The sequence below is a fragment of the Saccopteryx bilineata genome, chromosome 9 (genome assembly GCF_036850765.1).
Source record: "Saccopteryx bilineata isolate mSacBil1 chromosome 9, mSacBil1_pri_phased_curated, whole genome shotgun sequence".
NCBI classification, from domain to species: Eukaryota; Metazoa; Chordata; class Mammalia; order Chiroptera; family Emballonuridae; genus Saccopteryx; species Saccopteryx bilineata.
Window position 1 is genome coordinate 39,525,814 of NC_089498.1, and position 22,219 is coordinate 39,548,032.

Sequence of the window (22,219 nt, forward strand, 5' to 3'; positions counted from 1 at the left end):
AGGAAACTAAGGTCCAAGAACAGTGAGTCACTTGCCCAAGCCACCTGCCCAAGAGGCAAGAATGAAACCCCAGTCACCTCACCCTCTACTTGTCCCCCTCCCCTGCATATGCACCCATTTTACTGAAAATAGTTGACTACCCTTAGAATATTGAAAGAAATCAAAACCCAAAAGACAGAAAGAAGCCAACTTTATCATCAAAGGAGCCAATTTTCTGAGGGCAGATGTACAGGCATCTATCATCCACTGCTCTTGGGACTGTGTGGTCCAGAACAGTAGCTCACCTTGATGAGGCCACTAAGCCAGTCTCTATTGCTTCCTCCCATGCTGTGTGACCTTGGGTGAGTCACTCAACCTCTCTGAGCCTGAATCCTCCAAGGAGAAATGAGGTCAGAGGTGTCCTTCCCAGGGCTGCTGGAAGTACTCCACAGGATAACATAGGCCAAGTCCAGGCCTGGCATATAGCAAGTGCTGAATAAAGGGAAGTATCATATTATCTAACAATGGCTACCATTAGGATTATTATAAATGGGGAGCTCCAGAGCTATCCAGAAATGTTGCTGACTGCTTATTCAGTCCTCCTGCCTCTGGGCTCACAGGGAATCTCATTTCTCAAAAGTTGCCTAAAAAAAACAATGCAGAAAGTGGGGAAATGGGCAGTTGCCCTGTGTCCATCAGGAGCCCCCACAGTCCCTCTCTAGAGGGCTCTGTACAGCAAGGGAGGCAGGCTCGGCCTGGCTACTGCCCCAGCTGGCATGGCGAGGCCACTAGGGCCTCGGTTTCCCCTCCCAAACAGCTGGGGGCTGGGTGTCCCTCTGCAAGCACCACCCCCATCATGGATGCCTCACCTGTCCCTCACCGGGAGGATTAGCCACACGCTGGCCTTAATCGTTACTAATCGCACCCGATCTCAGATCAGCTGAAGGAGGCAGCTTTATCCAGACAGATGCTGAGATGGCACCTCAGCCCCATTTGGGTGCTGCTGTCAGTTGTGGCAGGCAGCTGGGCCAGCCTTGGAAGGCAGGATGGCTGGGAATGGCAGGTGAGGCTTTGCTTGATCTCTTAGCATTTATTGCATGCCTACTGTATAACCAGGCACCATTCTAGGTGTCTGGGAGACAGCAGAGACCTGAACAGACAAAATTCCTGCCCTTGGGGGTAATGTATCCTCTCCATAAGCCTGCGCCTGTTTGACAGATAAGGAAACTGAGGCACAGAGCTGTTCCCCAAGAGTTAGAGTCCAGGCAGGTGGGAAAACTCTGGGCTTGAGTGAGGCTTAAATTCCCCCCACAGAGAGCTTGCCCCTCAGGCCTGGACACAATTCCCTTAAATGGGATTCTTCCTCCTGAGGGAGGCCTGCTCTGCTTCCTCAGCCCAGCCCCTGGATGCTGTACTGAAACCTGGGAGGTGCGTGCTGGATGCTCTGAGGTGCACGGCCTGCCCAGGAGCCAGGAAAGGCCGGAGAGACAGCCAAGGGCTCCCCTCCAGGCCCCCACTCTCCCCACCCTTCTCCCTACCTTCTTTTTCAAAAACATAATTTATCTGTGTATTATCAAGAAATCCAGACACTTTAATCAGTGAGCTATGAAGTCAGAATTTCCATTCTTATCTGCGGGAGGAGTGGAAATGGAGGAGATAGGCGCAGGAGCGGATCGCTGGTGGGGAATGTTAATGGGTGGAGAGGCTGGGCTATTGGCCACGGAGAGGCCGTATCTCCCCCATTATCAAGGCAGTATCTCGCCAACCATCTCAGCGCAGTAATGGGGCCAGTTCAACTTTCCGAGTTATCACAGGAGCTGAAACCTGCGCCCGCCAGAGGCCTGGACCGGGAGACAGTCCGGGGCAGACTGGGCTTCGGCCGGCAAGGCTGGGAGGGAGAGGGGGAACGCTGGCCTGGCTGGGGCCCCTGAGCGTGACTGGCTGCCTGCTGACCCTCAAGGCCACTGCATGAACATAGGGGTTCTCTCCCTGTTCTCTGGGAAAATGTTTGGTTCTGATGGAGCCGAGTGTGGGTAGACTGACTAGGAGATGAAACGGAGGCAGGAGGCCACCTCAGGGTGCCAGTGCAGCTGTGGCCCTCCTGAGCTGCACCAGGCCCATGAAGTGGAGAGATGGTCAGTGGTATAGGGGCACGGCAGGTGGGGCTGTGGCATGGACAGCCTGCTGTTTTTCCTTGAGACCTGTAGGGTCCCCTTTCCCTTGCCTGGGGCCTTTTCTAGCCTCAAGCCTGGCGGCAGGAAATATCAGTAGGATGGGGAGACCATGGTGGGCTCTGCTCCTACAGGTCCCAACGTAAGGTTTGGCTGAATCGCCCCAGCCCCTCTGTAGCCTGGGGAACCCGGGGTATGCTCAGTGTGCCCCTCAAACAGGCGCAGGCTTATGGAGAGGATACATTACCCCCAAGGGCAGGAATTTTGTCTGTTCAGGTCTCTGCTGTCTCCCAGACACCTAGAATGGTGCCTGGTTATACAGTAGGCATGCAATAAATGCTAAGAGATCAATTTGAGAGTGGGGGCCTGGAGGGGAGCCCTTGGCTGTCTCTCTACCCTTGGCTGAAGTTCTCCTACCTGCTGGCATAGAACACCTTGAGGGGTGGGCCCAGGGCCCATACACAGAACACCTCTGTCCATTCAGAGGAAGGGGCCCCCAACTGCACTCATTCCAAGCCCCTGGGGACCAAGGGCTCCCACTCAAAGACTGGCAGCTAGGGTGTAGCACATGGGCCTTACCCTAGAACTCCTTCTGCCTGCAGCCCCTGTCTGACAGCTGGAGCTCTGGTTGTTCTGCACCTGGAACACTGGGAAGCAGCCACCTTGGCCCAGAGAGGGGAAGGAACTCACCCAAGGTTACAAAGCCATTAAGGAATAGTGTGAACACCAGAGCTGGTGCTGCCTGGAACCACAGGAAGACATTGGTTTCTTGGATTTGAACTTGAATGCAGCCAGGCCCAGCAGGGATTACAGAGCACTACCCTAGAGACCACCACTATAGACACCTTCCCCCTTCCTTCCTCCCTCCTCCAGGAGCTTGTTGCAGTCCTGGGTCTGACCCTTAAACTCTCTAAGTCTCAGTTTCCCTTCTGTGCACTGAGCTAATCACTGAGCCTCTCTTGAAGGTTTCTGGGGGAAGGCTGTGATATTATGGCTCAAGTCCTAGGCACAGAAGAGAGCTTAAGAAATGCTCAGTTAATGCTCGCTGTAATGACCAATGACCAATGAGTCCAAGGTGATCAATAATGAGGCTGGGGCCCTGGATAAGCTGGGGGTAGGTAGGGGAGGCCATGCAAGGTCTTATGGCTGCCCACAGCTCTGCCTTGACTTTCTCTCCATTCTTGAGGAACCAAGTGTCTATTTCCAGAGCAGTCCAACTGATGGGGCAGGTCCAGGCTCCCACCCTGGTCCCTCCCTGGAAGCTGAGAATCCAATGCCCAGGATGGACCCACCATTGCCTGCAAACTCCTGTCTCTACTGAGGGGTCCTCTGGCAGCTCTCCCCTTGAAGCCCCACTACAGGAAGGAACCAAGACTGCCTGGCCCTAGGGCCAAGACCCTCCCCCTCCTGCTCCCTGGGTCGGACTTGCAGGGTGGGGGCTTGATGGAGAAAAGGGAAATTGAGGCAGGAGACTATAAATAGGCAGATTGGGAAAGCTAGAGATCTTGAAGACGTCATCAAGAGGGATCGGAAGGAAGCAGCCTAAGGGAGCCTACAGGGGGGAGAGGTGCTCCCCGTCCACTTCATTTTAATTTGTCAGACAGTGCAGATGACACACCAGCTCTGACCCAGGCGGTACCTCTTATGTCAGGTCTCATCTGTTTCACTGAGATGCCCGAAGAGGTCTGTTCCATTTTGTAGGGGGAAACTGAGGCTCATAGAGGTTCAATGAATTGAGGTTCGATGACTTGCACAAGGTCCAGGCACCCTCAGAGCTCAGCCCAGGTCCCCACTTTTCAGAGGTGAAGACAGGCTCAGGAAGGTGAGGTAACTGCTATGTACCCGCAGTGTCCAAGAGCCTTGATCCCAGGATGCTACCTGTCAGTGGCGGTAGCACCCATTTTCAGAGATCCCCTGGTGGTCTCCCCTCCTTCTTAGGAAGCAGCACACCTGCCAGTTCTGGGTGCGTCGGAACATAGGCAGCCAGCCTGGGGGCTGGGGCAGGGCTCACATAGACCTCCCCTTCTCCATATCACTTGTGTGCTGTGTGACTCTGGTGCAGTCACCCATGCTCTCTAATCTTCCATTTCTGTGTGCAGAATGGACTGAGAACCCCAACCTGAGTGGTCTCTGGGAGAACCGCTAGAGGGGATGTCTGCAAAGTGCTTAGCAGGTAGGTGCTCTTAGATGCTGGCTCTTGACTGGGTCTTTGTCTCTATTCTAGCTCCTGGACTGTTAGAACCAGCTGTTAGGACAGCTGGGCTGGGCTCTGACGAGGCCTGGCTCACAGAAGCTGCACACCATCACCCCTTCACCCCTCTATAGGTGGGGAAACCAAAGCTCTGAGTCCCCCCCCCTCTGTTGGCTCAGGGGAGGACGAATGAAGGTACAGGAGGCCAAGGGGAGGGCCTGCTTATCTGTCTCACCAGGCTCTGGCCCAAGGTCAGCTACTACATTCCTGCCCCACTGGGGCCACTGCCTTCTCACAAACATGTGGCTGTGAGCAAGGAGAAAGGGGTGGGTGGTGGAGAGGTCTTAGGAAGATACAGGACATAGGGGCAGATGGCCTGGGGGTTGATCAGGCACTGCCCAGATAAACCTCTGCCTACCTGTGTCACATGACAATCTCCCAGGGCCTCAGTTCTTGCCTGTAAAATGGGTCAGTCAATAATGATGATGATCATAAGTGCAGGTAAGATTCCTGTGCAGGAAAGGACTGAGAGAGCTTGGGTTTGCAGCCGGCACAGCCCATGGCATGGTATAGTCAGGGCCCACGAGTCCCTCCTTTTTCAAAAACAAACACTCAAAGGGAAGGAAGACAGAAGGTGGGTTCTGTGCTGAGTGATGGGCCCTCAGGGTATCTGGCAAAATATTAGTAATGCAGCCAGCAGCTCTTAGGGCCCCAGAGTCCACTAAGGATACAACACCAAGTCAGCACTTTACAGTTTGCATCTGGGATTTCATGGACCCCACATGAAGGCCCCAGGAGGAATCTGCTGTTATTAAGCTCCTCCTTCAAAAGTGGAAACTGAGGGCCTCAGTGGATAGAGCGTAGGACTGGGATGTGGAGAACCCAGGTTCGAGACCCCAAGGTCGCCAGCTTGAGTGCAGGTTCATCTGGCTTGAGCAAAAAGCTCACCAGCTTGGACCCAAGGTCGCTGGCTCAAGCAAGGGGTTACTCGGTCTGCTGAAGGCCCACGGTCAAGGCACATATGAGAAAGCAATCAATGAACAACTAAAGTGTTGCAACAAAAAACTGATGATTGATGCCTCTCATCTCTTTCCGTTCCTGTCTGTCTATCCCTCTCTCTGACTCTCTCTCTGTCCCTGTAAAAAAAAAAAAAAAGGAAACTGAGAGATGAGAGAAGCCACTTGCCCCAGGGTCACAGTAAGGCCAGGATTCTAGGCTGAGTGGTGGACCCACTGCAGTGACCTCTTGTCCTGGAGGCGAGGGCTGGCCTGCAGACCCTTAGAGCAGGGGTCCCCAAACTACAGCCCTTCGGGCTGCATGCGGACCCCTGAGGCCGTTTATCAGGCCCCTGCCGCACTTCCGGAAGGGGACCTCTTTCATTGGTGCTCAGTGAGAGGAGCACATTAACCATCTCATTAGCCAACAGCAGGCCCATAATTCCCATTGAAATACTGGTCAGTTCGTTGATTTAAATTTACTTGTTCTTTATTTTAAATATTATATTTGTTCCCGTTTTGTTTTTTTACTTTAAAATAAGATATGTGCAGTGTGCATAGGGATTTGTTCATAGTTTTTTTTATAGTCTGGCCCTCCAACGGTCTGAGGGACAGTGAACTGGCCCCCTGTGTAAAAAGTTTGGGGACCCCTGCCTTAGAGGGTGGCCCAGCCCTGCAACTCCGAGCCCAGGCTTCCTGAGGGGGAAGATGGGGTGGGGATGGAACCCTGGAGCCCCCAAGAGAAGAGTCTCTGTCCTTAGCCCACCTGGTAGCCCCATGGACGGTGGGAGCGAAATGTCACTCAGCAGCACACAACCTAGGTCCCCAGCCGATCCGGGACCTCAGGTATGCTCCAATCACTGCTCTTCATTGACACTACTATGTCCCAGCAGTACTGAGCTCTCAGGACAGCCATGGGAGCAGGCACTGTGTTACGTACACACATTCTACACATGAGAGAACCAGGGCTGCGAGTGAAGACACTCGCCAAGGTGCTTAGCTGGGAAGCTGTGGCTCAGATGGAAGGCTAGGGTGGGGGTGGAAGCTGAGACACAGGCCTCTTTCAGAGCTTGGCCTTCTCCCCCTTTTACTCCTTGCTCCAAGGCAGGCCTCAAGCCCTGACCTCTGTGGGTCATTTGAAAACTAGAGCACTGAACTGGGATGTGCCCATTGAACCAATGGACAAACTGAAGCAGAGAGGGAGCATCACACCGATGCTGCCTGGTACTTGGCCAGCAACCACTAAGTCTGCCTTCCTGTAGAGACCTCCAGTCCTCCTGGACCTACTGTCCCATGCCCACTACTCTTCTGGCCCTGCCAACTGCTGGCTAGGGACACTGGGCAAGTCCACCTTCCTCTTTAGGCCTCCAGTTCCCATTTCATCTGTGAAATGGGCACAGGGACACATGAGACTCTCACTTGGCTGATTGGTCCTGTGGCCCCTCAATTCTGAGAGGTGAGGAGGTGGGGGGGGAGCAGAGGAACATCATTGACCACTATCTAGTACAGCCTTCCTGTTCTCCTCTCCTTTGACAGAGAGGAGACTCCAGCCCAGAGAGGGCAAGCAGTGTGCCAAGGTTGCACAGCTTAGGTACTCACTTGGCAATGAGCAGGAGAGAAAGGCCAGTCAGGAAGAAGGGTGGCTGATGACCTGGGGCTGGCACAGTGAGCTCTGTGTGCCACAGGGTCAGAGAGGGTGGAGGCACTTCCTGGGCAGGGTCCTGCATGTGTTTTACTCTCTGGGAAAGAGTTTGGGAAAAGGGATTTCTCATTCTCACGTAAACTGAAAAGTGTGTATCTGACACTACTGACCACAGAGATACTGTGAAGGAGGGGGAGGGTGGTTGGTGGCAGCTGTTTCAGATGACGTGTATTTACTTCTCTTTGATCCTCACAGCTGTGCTCAGGGGCCAGCAATGCCATCACCCCCATTTTGTAAATGGGGAAAATAAGGCTCACATGGGGTGGTCATTGCCCAAAGTCTCACAGCCAGTAGGTGACATAGCTGGCATCTCAGGCCATGTCCATTTTACTCCATGTATCCATTAGACCATTTATCTGGCAGAGTTCTGGAAGGCCCTCTGTCTGGGGACAGGACAGACCTAGTCCCTGCTCCCAGGGAGTGAGTGATTGCACAAACTAATGAGGTCACTGGGGGCAGGGTGGGTGTGGAGGTGAGGGATGACCTGCCTGTGAGGGGCTCTGAGTGGAGACCAGAGCAGCTGTGAAAAGGCACCGAGGCTGGAAGGGACAGAAGGAAGCCAGAGCGCGCGATCCTGCAAGTCTTGGGTTGTGCACAGCCCCAGTGAGGGGCTCAGCCCTGATGGGATCTGCCCCCATGAGTTCAGGCTCTTCCCTTCTCACAGGGTCAAATGCAGTGCAGCTTGAAGGAAGCCAAGATCTTACCAGTAGGGCCATCTGCTCCCTTTTGCCGTTGCCAAAGCCCACGGAGGGCAAGGAGACATGGAGGCGGACTCCCTGTGCAGGTAGAACCCCCTTTACCCCAGGCCTGAGTGGGGAGCAGCAGGCTAGGTCCAGAGAGCACACATGTGGCTGTGGCCTCAGTCTCCCTCTCTGTGAAATGGGGATAGTAGCCAAGGGCAGCTCCAGGAAGATCCAGGGGAATGGAGGCTAGGTGGGCAGGAGCCCAGCCAGGTGCCTGAGTGTGGCCCAGCCAGCCTACGTGAGGGCCCAGGCCTGGGTCTATGGGGTAGGTGATACCAATCGGCGAGGCAACAGCTGCCTCCAGGAGGAGGCCTGTCGATGGCAGATAGGCTGGCCGGGAGTATTATTCACAAGCCCGTCAAGCCCCAGGAACGTCTGGTTGGCATAGAAACAGGAGATAAGGGGTACAATTAATGGCATCGCATTCCCTCCTCCTTTCTTCCCCAACTGACCCATTTAAATCGCTGGCGGTGCTGGTGCCATGCTGGGCTCCGGGTGACCTCCGGGGAGGGGCTGGCTGGGCAGCTAGGACTAGGCCAGGCTCAGGCCCCCGGGTAGGGCTGGGTGAAGTCTCCCTGGGGACCAGTCCTGTGCAGGAATGTCTCAGGAAGGAGGCCATGGGAGACTCAGCAAGGGTAGGGCTGGGAAAGACCCCAGAGCACTTCTGCTCCCAGAGGCCCATTCCACAGGTGTGGAGACTGAGGCCTGGAGAAGCTCAGAGGCAGGCAGAGGTGAGAGGACTTTGGGAAAGCAGCGTGATGTTCATGAACATACTGGTCCAGAGTGAGGGACCAGGCTGTCTGCATTCTAACTTTGGCTCTGCCACTTTCTTGGGTGAAAAACTTAACCTCTTTGTGCTCCATTTCCTTAGATGTAAGTGGCAATAATAGGAGCTGCTGTACGTTAGTATGTAACTGTCACAGAGTAAGCTCTGCAAGTATTAGCTATTATTAATGTTATTATTACTATCAAATGAACTGTCTTCCTTGAGGCCCAGGAACGCAAGAAAGAAAAGTCTGGAACTGGGTGAAGCCCCACCATTGGGGGTGAGAGGCTGGGTTCCAGAGTGCATCAGAGCCCTGCTCAAGTCCAGGTTCAGGGGCAGGGCTTGGAAGCAAATCCCTCATAGTTTCTAAGCCCTCTGTCCCCTTTGATCACTATAGCTCAATCCCCACACCCCTTGGGGTCTGAGGCTGAAGCCAGGTGAAGGCTGAATTTGGGTGCCTGTCAGCCTCTGTTTTTCAGAGGCTGTGGCAAGCAAAGTAGCCTGCTCATAGTGGCTCAAGTCAGGAGCAGCTAGGTTGCCGCAACCCCCTCTTTCTCAGTTTCTTTGCCACTACAGTGGCGTGGTGGGCATTTCAAGGTGGGTCCTGAGAGCCAGGCAGACTCCAGGTACCTCCCACACATGGAAAGAAGGAGTGCATGGCTCTGTGCTGACCACTGTAAATTCATAAAAACTCACACAGAGACCACCTCATCTCCTTTCAGAGCCTAACCCAGGCTCTCTTGGAACTGGCCCTTGCCAGAAGCCACAGCCAGTCCCACAGGTGGGTGTCAGGCTGCTAAGCAGAGCAGGTGTTCGACTTTGAAGCCTGGAGTAAATTAGTCATCCTGTGGCCACCAATAATTTGTTTAATCAAACTCTGAGAATGTGTGAAAAACACAGTCATCTGAGATGGAGCTGGAGCAGCTGCTGGGGCTGGGACTGGTGGGGACTATCAGGCCAGGCAAGGCTCGGCTTCTTCCGGAAGCCCCTTCTTTGACTAGCCTTGGTTTCCACTTGGTGTCTGGGATCCATGATCCCCAAGGGCACTCCCACTGTAAAGGGACTGTGTGCTCCCTGTACAGCCTCAGTTTGATGTTGGGGTTCATTCTTATCCCTTTTTCAGAAAGGGAAACTGAGGCTCAGCCCCACCCTCCTGACCTCATTGTTGCCTCTTCTCACAGGCCTCCCCTTCCCTATCATCACGTGACTCTCAGCCCTTTATTTGCCCGATAACAAGCAGGAATCATCATTTTTCAGAGTTGGAAACTGAGGCCCGGGGGCACCCCCATGGCTAGCCTCTTCCTGATCTCACTGAAAGTCCTCTCCATCCCGGAAAGTGTCTCTGACTACGTGATGTGCCTCATCTGCTCTCTGCCCCTTATCCCATCTGGACTTCCCACACCGCTCCCAGTCTCACTGCTTCACATTTCCCCAAAGATGGGACCCAGTGCTTGGATACGGCAAGTGCTCAATAAAGAAAGACATTCAAAGTGAACCAAGGCAGATCTACACAGAACCTCTCTCCTGATTTGGGAGACCTGTTCAAAAAGAAACCAGCACACTGCCCCCCTCCCCCACTACTCAGACTGGGCAATGGAAACCCCCTCGATTTTTTTTCCAAGCAAACTCCAAGCAGGTTACACCTCACACTTGCCAAAAATGACACCAACCCCAACATGATTCAAGAGGAAAAACACCCTCTCTCCTGCTGGAGGTGCCAATCTCACCTCTGGCTGTCTCACACTATCTAATAGAAATCGGGGGGGGGGGTCCTCCCCTGCCCTCCCCCCTCCTGTCCAGCACAGAGTCACTTTTCTTTCATTTTGATGGACTGTACCACCCGCAGGGGGAGGATCAACTTCTTGGCAATTAAGTGTGTTTGGGATGAAAACTCGCCCAGACAGACCAACGCTGGCGCGGACGCCCACTCTCCCTGGCCCCCCGCCCACCTCCGAGGCCCCCATTCGCCCCCGCGCTGTTGTTGCCTTGAACCGGCGGGGCCTGGTGGCCATAGATAAGGACTCTTATCGTTGTTGGCGATCGCCATCCGGCCGGCCGGCCCCAGTGTTTATCGGAGCTCACATCGACCCGGGCGGCAGGAAAGCTCAGTGGGTCGGGGGAACCAGGGGTCCCAGGCAGCGCTTTGCCTAGTACTCTCCGCCAACGCAGCCAGGCCTATCATCTCAGCCATCTGGCCGGCCAAGGCCGAGCTCCCGCCTCGCCCTCCCCCGCTCCCACGTTTGAAGTTAATAAATGGAAGCGCCTATCACCGCCACCATCAGTTACTCGCCTTATCAGCGCGGCACATCTATCTCTGCGCGGAACAAAAGGCGCACAGAGGCGCGGGCAGCTGCACCCCGGCTTTGGTAGGGGAGCGGAGGAAGGGGACGGCGACCCCAAGAGCTCGGCCTCCTCCCCTCCATACGACGGCCTGGTTGCAGGTGAGGCCAGCGTGGCCGGCGCACAGCTGCGACGGCCGCACGCACAGCCGCGGGCAGAGGGCAGGCCGGCGGGCGCCGCCGCTTGGTGACAATCAGCGCTCACATCTTAACGCGCCAAGATCTGCCATGGGGAGGAGGCGCCCGGAGCCGCGGGCTGTAGGGAGAGTGCCCGGCCCCGCCTCCTAGGCCCGGTCCCCTCCCTTTGCACTAGTCTTAGGGACGCAGAGGGTGGGCAGCGGGAGCTCGCCGTTGCGCACGCTGCAGACCGTATCCCCAACGCGCACCGCTGGGCCGACCCAGCGGGGCCCCGGCGCTCGCCCCGTTCTAGGCCTTATCGGCGCTGGCGATCAGTTCCCAACCTGCGATCTCCTTGCCCGCGCTATCTGCATTTCTCATCACGCTGAAACACATACACATACGCACACACGAGAGCAGACCGAACAGTGGCGCACAGGGGAGGAGGGGAAAAAGAAACCAGAGAACGCGCGCAGATCGGGACCTGTGGGTGGTTTTAATACTTGAGTTGACTTGATAGAAGGCGACTTACTGAAAATAGGTCCCGCTCGCACATTGACGGAGTCAGATTACGGGAACCCGGATTCATGCTTGCGTCTCCCCCTCTCCGGGACCTCGGGAGTTGGCACTCCCCCCAGAGTTCGCACATGTGGTCGTGGTGGGAGTGGTCATGTGGACAGAAGTGGCAGTGCCCCGGTGCCTGCCGCTGGGCAGCGGGCCGGACCCAACAACCTGCTGGTCTGGCCTGGGAGATGCGACCCTCGGAGGAAGTCCCGTGCCTCCGCCCTGGACGCTGGAGCACTAAGTTATTATTGGCGTGGGGCGGGGAACCGCTCTTCCTGTGCGCTCGCTCTGTTGCTCCTCGCGCAGCCGCGTGGCCCCCCGAGAGTGCGGGGCGCTCTTATCAACGGGCCATCGGCAGTGTGGACTCAGTGGCTGCCCAGCCTCCCAGGGAGTGGCCCGCAGGCCGGATGGGCGAGAAACTTAGATACGCACAGAAAGAACGCTGGCCTGGGGCCGAGTCCCCAGGAGCTCCATCACTAAGTTGGAGGGGGACGGTTGTGCCCGCAGGCATACGAGCGCACCCACTGCTGCTGGTGCGGCCTTGGCTGGGTTGGATCTCCAGGAGTCTGTCTCCCCGCAGGGAAGGCTCGAGTTTGAGACCCTGGAGACAGGACGCGGGTGTCTGAGTAGCTGGAGCCGAGCGCACGGGCTGCAGTAGCTGCACCCCCCCCCCCTTACCGCCTCACCAGCCACGTGGCTCTTTGGCCAGCAGAACTGGTGGTGGGCGCGGACAGGTCCCCGGGGCCACCATGCATTTCCACGCGGCCCCGAGTGTCCCCTCTTTTTCCCAGGTCTTTCTTTCTCCCTCTAGATACAAAGCCTGGGAGAGTCAACCGCGCAAGATAAGATCACAATTTCAGCCCGTCCCGACAGAGCGATCTTATCAGGATGGGACTTGCAGAATGGAATATTTTAAACTTTATCTAAGCCCAGATCGGGGCCGCCTTATCACAGCACCATCTCGGGGATACAGGGGAGGGGTCGGCCGCGAGGTGGGCGCGCCCCCAGCCACCCCGCTCCCCGCCCTCTGGGCGACACCCCTCCAGGCTAGACCCCCCGGTGCAGAGTCGAGACGCGGGGGCCCAGCCGCCGAGGAGATTAGATTACGGCACGCTTGGCACTGAGCGCGGGGGACGCGGCGTGGGGTGAAGGTCGGCGGGCAGAGCAGGGCAGGCGGGGGGCCGGCGGGCGGGCAAAGTTTGACTCACGCTTGATCTGCCGGGGATTGCTCTGTTTCCTTCTGGACATGTCTCCGACGCCGCGTGCCCTCCCGGCGGCCGCCTCTAGCCCCTGGAGGGCGGCGGCGGCAGGCGGCGGGGGCGCGGCGGAGCCGCGAGACGGCTCATGCCCCCGGCCCTTGTGCTCCACGGCCGCCCCGGCCCTCGCCTCCAGCCCGCCGCGGCCGGTTCGAAGCCACTGCGGAGGCCGAAGGTTCGACCCTGCGCTGCAAGCGCGAAGATCGCTGGGGCGGCGGGCGGCGGGCTGCTGCCGGTCCTCGGCTCCCGCGCAGACGCCGCCGCCGCCGCCGCTCGGCTTTTCTCAATGGAACCTGCGGGCAGTGCGCGGCGAACCGGGCGGCCTGGACCCCGGCGCTCCAGGAGGGCGGGCCGGCAGGGGCGGGGCCTTCTCGTCACTAGCGCCGCGCCTCCGGGCCTGCCCCCGCAGAGCTGGCTCCGCCTCCGGCGTCACGGGCCCGCCCCGGCCTGCACAGAGCTGGCCCCGCCCCCTAGCGCAGCGGCCCGCCCCCGGCGCCTCGGCCCCGCCCACACCCCAAGGCCCCCGCCCACGCCCCGGGTAGTCCTCTGGCTTTCACTCTTCCTTCGGCCCTGAAGCTTTGTCTCCAGGCTTTTCAGAGACCTGACGACCTATTTCTTCCCGTTGTGCCCCGGCACTACACCTGGCCGAACTCCAGGCCTCTCTGGACCCGCCCCTCGCACTAGCCCTGCCCCCGAGCCTGACTGGACCAGGTTCGGCCCTAGACGCTGAAGACCCGCCCTACCTACACCCCAGCGGCCTGTCTCCTCCCTCACTCCGCCCCAGTTTCTCATGGTGCCGCCCCCTACTCTATAACTCCGCCCCCATGTCTTCTATCCTGCTCAGAGCGCGTGGGCTCGGGGCCCTCCTTCGACCGCGGGAAGCGGGCAAGGACGGGTCAGGAAGCTCAATGCCTTGACAGTTCACATTTGTCTTGGGCCCGATGAGGGGTGTCTGGCCTGTGAGGGCTTCCGTCCGAATCTCTGCTGGAAGCAACATCCCCGGAGTCCAACAACCGAGTGTCCGAGACCCCCCCGAGAGCGGGGACCTTGAGTCCTCCTCCCTTGGGCTGAGACCTGGCAGGAAATCTGGAAGGGTGCGGAAGCCAGGGGCCTGTCCCTGCGGCCCCCCTCCCCCGCAGCCACCGTCGTTACTCCTCAGAGCCTCTCCTCTGCGGGACGCCCAGCTGGAGGCCCAAGAAACAGGTCCTTCAGTGGGCTGAGAGAACTCCTTGCCCTTTCCCGTCTGGGCAGTCGGAAAGGAGCGAGGGTCCCAGGGTCAGTACTGTCTGTTCCAGTCCCGTAAGTAGAAACGACCCTCCTGTCTTCTGGGATATGTTATCTTCGGGGTATTCCAGAAGCCCTTCCATTTCCAGTGTGGCTGGCTCAAGGTTACACAGCATTAGGGTTGTCCCAGGAAGCACAATTGTATTCTTTTAATTTTAATTTTATTTTATTTAAATTTTTATTTTTTTATTATTTTTTTTACTGATTTTTAGAGAGAGAGGAAGGGAGAGAGAGACAGGAACACTGATGTATTCCTGAATGTGCCCTGACCCAGGATCAAATCAGCAACCCTTGTGCTTTGGGAGGATACTCTAACCAATCAAGCCATCTGGCCAGGGCACAATTATATTCTTTGATTTTAATATTCTTGGCCTACATTTGGTGCCTGCCCACTCTCTCCCATATTCACAAGAAATAGGGAGTTAGTAGGGCCTGAAGGGTACCAGGAAGGGTTTTTGTAAAGAGCCCCACCCATCTGATGGAAGATAAGCATCACCACTGTCAGAAGCAGAGGCTGGCTGAGTGGTGAGACCCTCCTCCTCCCATTCTGACTCCTAGTACCTTTGCCCTCACTCCATGGGTAAGGAGAAGGGTTATCCCCCAGAGCCTGCACACTCTCCCCTGCCCTGCCATTGCCCTCAGGGGGTCTCTGGGCAGTAGAGTGGCAAGCAGGGCAGGAGGCTGAGGTCTACCTTGGGACCACCCAGTGCCACTGGACAGAGAGGAACACTAAAGCTAAGAGGACAAGAGATTTGCCCAGGGTCACATAGCTCCCTACCCAGGGCCAGTGGGTATGCTTCATTACATCTGCCTGGTGTTGTAGTCTCTCACTAAGGAGCATGGGGCCTATGGCTGGCTGATTCACTCAACCCAAGGCTCCCACTTGTTTGTCAGCTGAATGAAGCACCTCAGCTGTCTGTGCTTCCCATTGGACTTGATTGCCTTCCCAAAGATGAGGACCTTGGGAGTCAGGATTCTGGGAGGTGGTGGTCATAGGTTGCGTCTGAGGCTCCGTGAATACCCAGGTTGGTGTTGCCGAAATGGCTGGAGATCTTGTTAAAAAAGATCCTGAGGGTCAGCAGAGGAAAGAGCTATGATCTATTAGTGATGTCTGTCGAGGGTGCAGGATGAAAAGGTAGGCATCACTTTGGCCACTTCTTTGCCCATAAACTGAGGAGAAACACATTCAAATCACCCAGAGATTTAGGAGCAGAGGCAGGTCAGGAACAGAACCTCCTGACCAGGAATGGCTACATCATTTTGGGATCTAGTACAAAATGAAAATATGGAGCTCCTTGTTCAAAAATTAAGAATTCAGGTAGCAACAGCAGAGTCTTAAACCAAGGGTGGGGTCTTCCAAGTGCAAGCCCCTTGCACCTGCACCGGTCACAGGCCCATGAAGTGCCACAGCAACCCTGACCTGGGTAAGAGCTGTTTCTGGAGCTCTTTCCTTCTATGCTTTGCCCGTCTATCTGCCCTGCAGGGGATATTTCTACCCCTATCACACAGAGGAGGAAACTACATTGCTGGTGATCAGTGGTGATGGCATAGGACCTTGAATACACTACTGTGCCCTCATAGGAGGTCTGTTGATAATGAAGGTAAACTGAGGAGAGAAAAGCAAGAAATGTTACTGAAAGGAAGTCTTAAGTGAGTCCAGAGTGGGAGCTACTGCCTCTGTTTGGGGAAGTCAGGGAAGGCTGTCTGGAGGAGGTGACATTTGAGTGGGGCTTTGCCACTGATCAGGTGGGAGAGGAGGAACAGGGTTGCTGAGGGTATCTCACCTGGCCACCTCCATCCTCCCATTGGCTGCCCATTGTGAACCTTAATTTCCACTTGCCCATATGTGTCTGTGAGGAGTGCCAGCATTCATATCCAAAAGTCTTCAGTGGAGTAAATAGAACTGCATTCAGTCTAAATGGGAGGCTGTCAGTGCTTGCTGTGGAGCTGGGAAGAGCTTTGCATGGATCTGGGCTGCCCTGACCAAGGCCTGGTTGTTTCCTGCTCATTGTATGCCAAGGCTAATTAGCAGACTCCCTGGAGGATACGTCCTAGATGCCCATTCTTGGGGCAACATCATGGTCGCGAAAGCAGCATTTTCTAAGCCCTTCCTTTAGGCCGGTTCATATTCTCTCGTGAAGTCCTAGTGCAACCATCAGGGTCACCCAGGCAGAAAGTGGCAGAATTGGAACTAGGACACAGTGTTCAGGCTGCAGTGGCAGTGATGAAGACACTAAGGCTCAGAGGGGTCTTCCAGTTCAGAAGTGGCAGAGATTCCTATAACCGCAGGCAGGCTAACTTCAGAGCCCATGCTCTTAACCCTGGTATAGGAGTCCAGAGAACTGGGTTGCCATTTTAGTGGGTGTGACCTGAGCAAGTCCTTAACCAATCCAGCTGTTGTTGGTTTTCTCACTTGAAGTGTGGGTGGCCCCTGGCCCCTCTAGCTTTGATGCCATTGTGGTTTGGGCTCCTGTCTGGTTTACTTCTGCCCTCTGACCTGTGGGCCGGCAGTCTGTGGGTGTGCTTCATGCTGCCCTGCCCCAGGAGGGTGGTCCAGGGCTGGGCAGTTGCTGTGGGTTGGGGAAGGAGCTGATTGTGACACTTCCCACAGGCCAGGCCCTGCATTTATTGTTGGGCTATGACCAAGGGAGCCACAGTATGTTCTAGAAACTTATGCTGGACATTGAAAAATGAAGAGGATGCTCAATAAAGAGGGATGGGAGAAAGGCATTCTCAGCTTCGAGAAGAGTGGGGAGAGAAGAGTGTGGGGTCTCAAATGCCTGGGGCTTCAGCAGACAATGTATGGGGCAGAGCAGGTCATGAGGCCAGGCTAGATGAAGGGCCACTGGACACCAGGCCCAAGGAGAGCCCTCTTTCTGCCCCACTGTCCCTCTGGTGTTTGTGACTTCACCTTCTTATGGCTCTGAAATGCCCCCTGAGACACTGCTACTACCCCATTGCATTTCTAGTCTCCCTCGCTCACCACCCCAACTACTGCTGCCCCCACCCCACTGGTCCCCAGCAAACCACTCTTGCCCCCACCGCTGGTGATATCCTCTTCCCTGGCCTGCCCTGCTTTTACCCTCTTTTCTGAACCTCCTTGTACATGGGTCCATGTGTCCTGCAGGCTGGGCCTTTGCAAAAGCTGTTCCTGCTGCTGCAATCACCCTTCCCTCCCATTGCCTGACACTTCCCTCCCACTTCCCTTCCTCAGGGAAACCCCTGACTGCTCCGACACAAGACTCAGCCTTTCCTCTCTGTTCCAGCTTGCGGGGGCCAGAGGCCTCCTCTGTACCACTCGGCGCTCTGTCATCTTACATTAGCAGCCATGCCAGTAATGTCACAGAGGGTTCCTCACTACCAGGCTCTGTGCTGAGCACTAACATAGGTTGATGCATTCTGCTCATAATGGCTCTCTGAAGGACTGTTAGACTTTCCATTTGCCAGATGAGTAAACTGAGACTCAGAGAAGTGAAGTCACTTGCCCAAAGTCACACAGCAGATAAGTGGCAGAGCTGGATTCTCACTAGGAAGTCCACACCCCCTGCTCCAGAATGAACACTGGTTGCTGCGCTGGAGGGAAGGGGGCCCAGTCTATCTCGTGGCCTTGCTACCTGCCTGACCAGGCTTTGCTACCTCCCCCCACCCCTGCCCCTGGCCAGTCGGCCCAAGGCCCTGGAGCTGCTGGGCAGCTGTGTCAGGGGCCCGTCCTGACATTCATCAACACTGGATCTGTGAAGGGTTTAATTAACTTCCTGTTTCAATCGGGGATAATGAGTTTTACTCACCACGTGATTCCATAAGGAGGTCAAAGGCAGCAAGAATGTCAAAATAAATTAAGTTAGGAATCAGAAGGCTGCCTGTGAAAGGGGCAGAGAAGGAGCCAGCCCAGAGATAACTAGATGTTGCCTGGGCGGCCCTGGTTGGGGTGGGAACAGGTGGGTGGGCTGCCTCCTTGGCTCTCCCCATCACAGATGGGCGGCTCTGGCCTTGCAGACTGGGCTTAGGCAGTTCTCTCTGTAGCTGGGGATTCCATCTGAGGGACAGTAGAGAGAGTTGGCCTGGGGCCACACCAGACAAGCCCCTTCTCCTGGGCACGGTGGTCTTCTTATAAAGCCAGCATCTCTAACAAGCCATATCCTCTGATATCCTGGGACACAAAAGGTGTTGCCTGGAGATCAGCCTAGGTTTTAGGTATTAGCTAGAGCCATGCTTTCACACAGCTGCCCAAGTTTGGCCTATTGACCCCGCCGGGCAAGGCAGTACCTGGAGCAAGTATTATCTGGAAGGAAGTATTACCTGGACATTTCCCAACTCTAAGAGCTCGGGTCATGTGGTTATATCAGATAGGAAGTGTACACTTACCCACAGGAAGACTTCCTTCCTTTCTTTCTCTCTTTCTCCTTCTTTCCTCCTCCTTGTCTCCCCTCTCTGCCCTATTCCTTCTCCTCTGCTCCCACCCCTTGGCCCTGCTCCATTCCCTTGTCCCTTCCTCCCTTCTTCCCTACTTACAAAGTCCTGAGCTCCTATTCTAGGCACTAAAGGGAAAACTGTGAGCATACACAACACATCAGTGAGAGTCTAGCAGCAGGAGGCCTATAGTCACAATTAAGGAGTGGGCCAGGGGCACACCAGAAGGTCAAATGTGCTATAAAGCAGGGTGGGGGGCCTGCGGGGGCACTGGGGGTGCAGCTGCCACCTTCAACAGGTGATTAGGGAGGCTACAGAGAGGAGTTATCATTTGAGTATAGACCTGAAAGAGGAGCCAAGTGCATGCTGTGGGGAGAGGAGGGCAGGGCAGTGAGACCCACCAGTTCAGCCACGCCATTTAGGCCTAAGAGGGGGCCTTCGAGTGGAAGGGTTTTTTGGTAATTGTTGTGCCCATATAATGAGTGGGAAAACTGAGGTGCCGAGGATGGTGATGAGCCTGAAGTTTCCTGCCTCTCAGCCCAGAGCCTGGCTATACTTGGTGCCTGTGGCCGACGCACCTGCCTTCCTTCCTGGGTCCCAGATGTGAATCCGGGGTTCTCTTGGCAGGGAAGGCCAAGGTACTGTTTGCTTAGGTCCAGCTAAACCTTGGTCCTCGGGAGGCCCAGTCCTGTCTCCTCTCTGCCTGGGGGCTCTGGGGAGGAGGCCTGTGGCCTTGAGCTGCAGCCCACAAGGCCACACCAGCCAGTAGTGAGTTAGAGGGTTCCCTGTGGGAAAAGGGCCATGTCCTTGGGCATCCAGGCCCAGAGTGGGCAGGAAAGAGACATGGCCCTGAGAGGCTCCATGTGGCTGCTCGGGACCACCATCTCCACAGCAGCCAGGCTGGGGCTCTGAGGGCAGGCTTCCACAGGGCACATGCTGCCCACACACCAGACAGGCAGAGAAATGGCAATCATGTGGACTCAGGGCTGGATTTTTAGAGCCTATGTGCAGCACATTCACAGATGATGTGAAAAGGACAAACGCCTCCAAGTTCTGTCCCCTAATGGGCGTGGCTTCAAGGAGTCCTGACACTGGCCACTCCAAAGTGCCAAGGATTCGCTCCTTCTCTAGTGGCTGGCTCTCTGCTTCTCTGAGGCCAGCTCTGTGGGAGCCTTCCCACTGGATTCTTCTCATGTGTGAACATGGCCACCTACACACTTTCCCGGGAGACTGGACTCTCTAAGGTGGGTACGGCCTCAGTAGCTGGGGGAAGCCCACTTTTAGTCACATTCTCCAGTCGGTTCTCTAAGCAGATGTGCCCAGCAAAGCTCCCCCTGTAGGGGGTCTGGGGGAATGGAGGCTGGCTCGCCATCCACCACCAGCTGCTTTTCCGTATCACCCCAGCATAGGAATGCCCCACTCTCCTGTTCTCCCAGCCTGTCCCCTTTACCTGCACCTCCTTACTTGGTCCCAGGCACCATCTTCTCTTCTATTTGTCTCCGGGCTGGTGGGGCTGAGAGATCATTGGGGTCAGGCTCGGGGACTTATTAGAGGATGTAGTTGAACAATACAGCCATTTATGTGACATTCTGCCAGCACATGTCTCCCCCTGCCCACTCCTGCCTGCCTTGGGGCAGCCCCTGCAGGGGTCCCCAAACTTTTTACACAGGGGGCCAGTTCACTGTCCCTCAGACCGGTGGAGGGCCGCCACATACAGTGCTCCTCTCACTGACCACCAGTGAAAGAGGTGCCCCTTCCGGAAGTGCGGCGGGGCCGGATAAATGGCCTCAGGGGGCTGCATGTGGCCCGCGGGCCGTGGTTTGGGGATGCCTACCCCAGAGGGACTCTGCAGGCTTCCCGGATGGTGAGCAGGGCAGAGGCGGCCCTGCCTGAGGACACTCAGGGGCGAGCAGAGGGCTCTGCTTCCTTTTCTCAGCTGCAGGATGTCTGAGCACTTCCTCGGGTCCTCAGGCAGTGGTGGCCCTGCTCCAGCCCGGATCCTTTCTTGTCCTCGTCTAGCCCACTCCATGGCTTCAATAGGCTGTTTGGACTGCTCTCCTGGGGACCTCTCAAGGGTAGGGTCTCCGCCCCCTAGACTTACTTACGTACAGTCAGTCACATCTCAGTGTGTCTGGGCAAGTTCTGCGTTTGCCCGTGTGTGGGGCTGTGTGCCATGTCGGTGCATGAAAGGCTGTAAAGGAGTGCAGGAGTGTGCACTCACGTGCCGTAAGCACGTTCTGAACTTGTTGGTGAGGCAGGGTTGCGGCGCGTGTCTGCTGTGTTTGCAGGTTAAAGCTGCTGTGGTGACTCCAGACCTGGTGTCCTGCTACCCAGCCCAGGTGCCCAATTAATTGGGCAAATGCTGCCACCTGCTGGCTAGTCAGGCATGTCCACGTTGGGGGCTCTGGTCGCAGGCGGGGGCTAAGGCCACAGGAGTGAGGTGGCTTGCTCATGCCATTCTCTGAACAGACTGGAGCCATGGTGGGCCCCCAGATGTTATAAATGTCAGCACCCCAAGGGCACGTGACATTGCAGAATGCTCTCCCCCATCATCTGATTGCAATCTGGGGCAGAGCCTGGAATGTCTACCATGTTCCCAGGTGATGTGGATGCTGCTGGCTGCAGGCCCTGCCAGAGGTATGGGGGGCTGACACCCAGAAATGGGGGCACCCAGTCCTGTGGATCCGCTGGGTCCCATGGCTCTCCGTGTCAAGTCCCCAGACAGCCTTTCTCAAACATGACTCAAACTCATTCACTCCAACCCTACGCCCCTCTCCTTTGTGTGCCACTCAGGGCCATTTCCATCCCTGATCTTCCGTCCTATCTGAGGCCTGTGATGGAGACCCCAAAGAGACCAGAGCTTCCCACTCCTGATGGAATCTGTTTGGAGGCCTCTGAGGGTGGGACCTGCATCTGGTGCATTTCCCAGTGTAGAATAGGGATGTAAACGGGAGACGGATGGCCAGGCACCCTCACCGAGTCTCTCCTGTCCGCCCACCTGGGCCTGGAGGCACACCAGTAGGAGGGGCTGAGACTGAGGGAGAGGACTTGGGAAGGGTGTTCCTTATGAGGGGACAGCACAGGTAAGGGTCTCGTGTGATGAAGGTGAGCCAGCCAGGCAGGGGTGTGTGTGGGGGCAGGGGCCCTGTGGGCTTGGACAGAGTGATGAGACCCCAGTTAACTTTCATGTGTGGGATCCCTCTCCCTTGGGAAAGGGCTTGGTGAGGCCCTCCTTCTCACCCCAGCACGTGTTTTGCGGGGCCTGCTCTGAGCAGCCCCCATCATGCCTGCGCCCAGGTGGGCGGTAGGGGCAGGACCAGATGGGTGCTTGACTCTGTACAACCTCGTTTGCCCTGCAGGTGCTCATGTCAGACACTGGAGTCTGTGAGGGGGTCTTCAGAACAGGGTGGGCCCTGGGGGTCTGAGCCTGCGGTGGAGGAGGGTCTCTTGGTTTCACCCTTCACACTGCCTCTGCTGCTTTCCCGTGTCCTCTAAACTGAGCTGTGTTAATGATCTCCTGTCTCTTCTTTGCTCCCCAAGGGCGCTATACCAGAGCCGTCAAGCTCTTGAAACAAAGCCAGGCTGCACCGTGGCAGTGCCTGCGTGTGTCAACAATTCTGGAGGGGCTGGCGGACAGCTTTGCTGCTCAGGTAGGCTCGACAAGGCCAGGTGGCCCTGGAGACAAGGAAAAAGTGGCAGCTG

At 56.3% G+C, this 22,219-nt stretch overlaps 1 protein-coding gene and 1 long non-coding RNA gene across 5 annotated transcripts in view; one reads left to right on the forward strand and one right to left on the reverse strand.

The window, feature by feature from the left end:
* ZFPM1 (zinc finger protein, FOG family member 1) overlaps positions 1 to 13,153 on the reverse strand; it is a 79,052-nt gene extending 65,899 nt beyond the window's left edge. For 3 of the 4 annotated variants that reach the window (XM_066242284.1, XM_066242287.1, XM_066242283.1), the window contains exon 1: positions 12,776 to 13,153. In XM_066242284.1, the coding sequence (XP_066098381.1) occupies positions 12,776 to 12,815 (40 nt within the window). In that variant the 5' untranslated portion in view covers positions 12,816 to 13,153. Of the gene's footprint in view, positions 1 to 10,837; positions 11,091 to 12,775 lie in introns of those variants that run through there. The other variant, XM_066242286.1, reaches the window with a different exon arrangement.
* Positions 13,154 to 13,773: 620 nt separating this feature from the next.
* LOC136312576 (uncharacterized) overlaps positions 13,774 to 22,219 on the forward strand; it is a 30,578-nt gene continuing 22,132 nt past the window's right edge. The window contains exons 1-2 of the long non-coding RNA XR_010727015.1: positions 13,774 to 14,098; positions 22,058 to 22,167. This is a non-coding gene — a long non-coding RNA (uncharacterized lncRNA). The remainder of the gene's footprint in view (positions 14,099 to 22,057; positions 22,168 to 22,219) is intronic.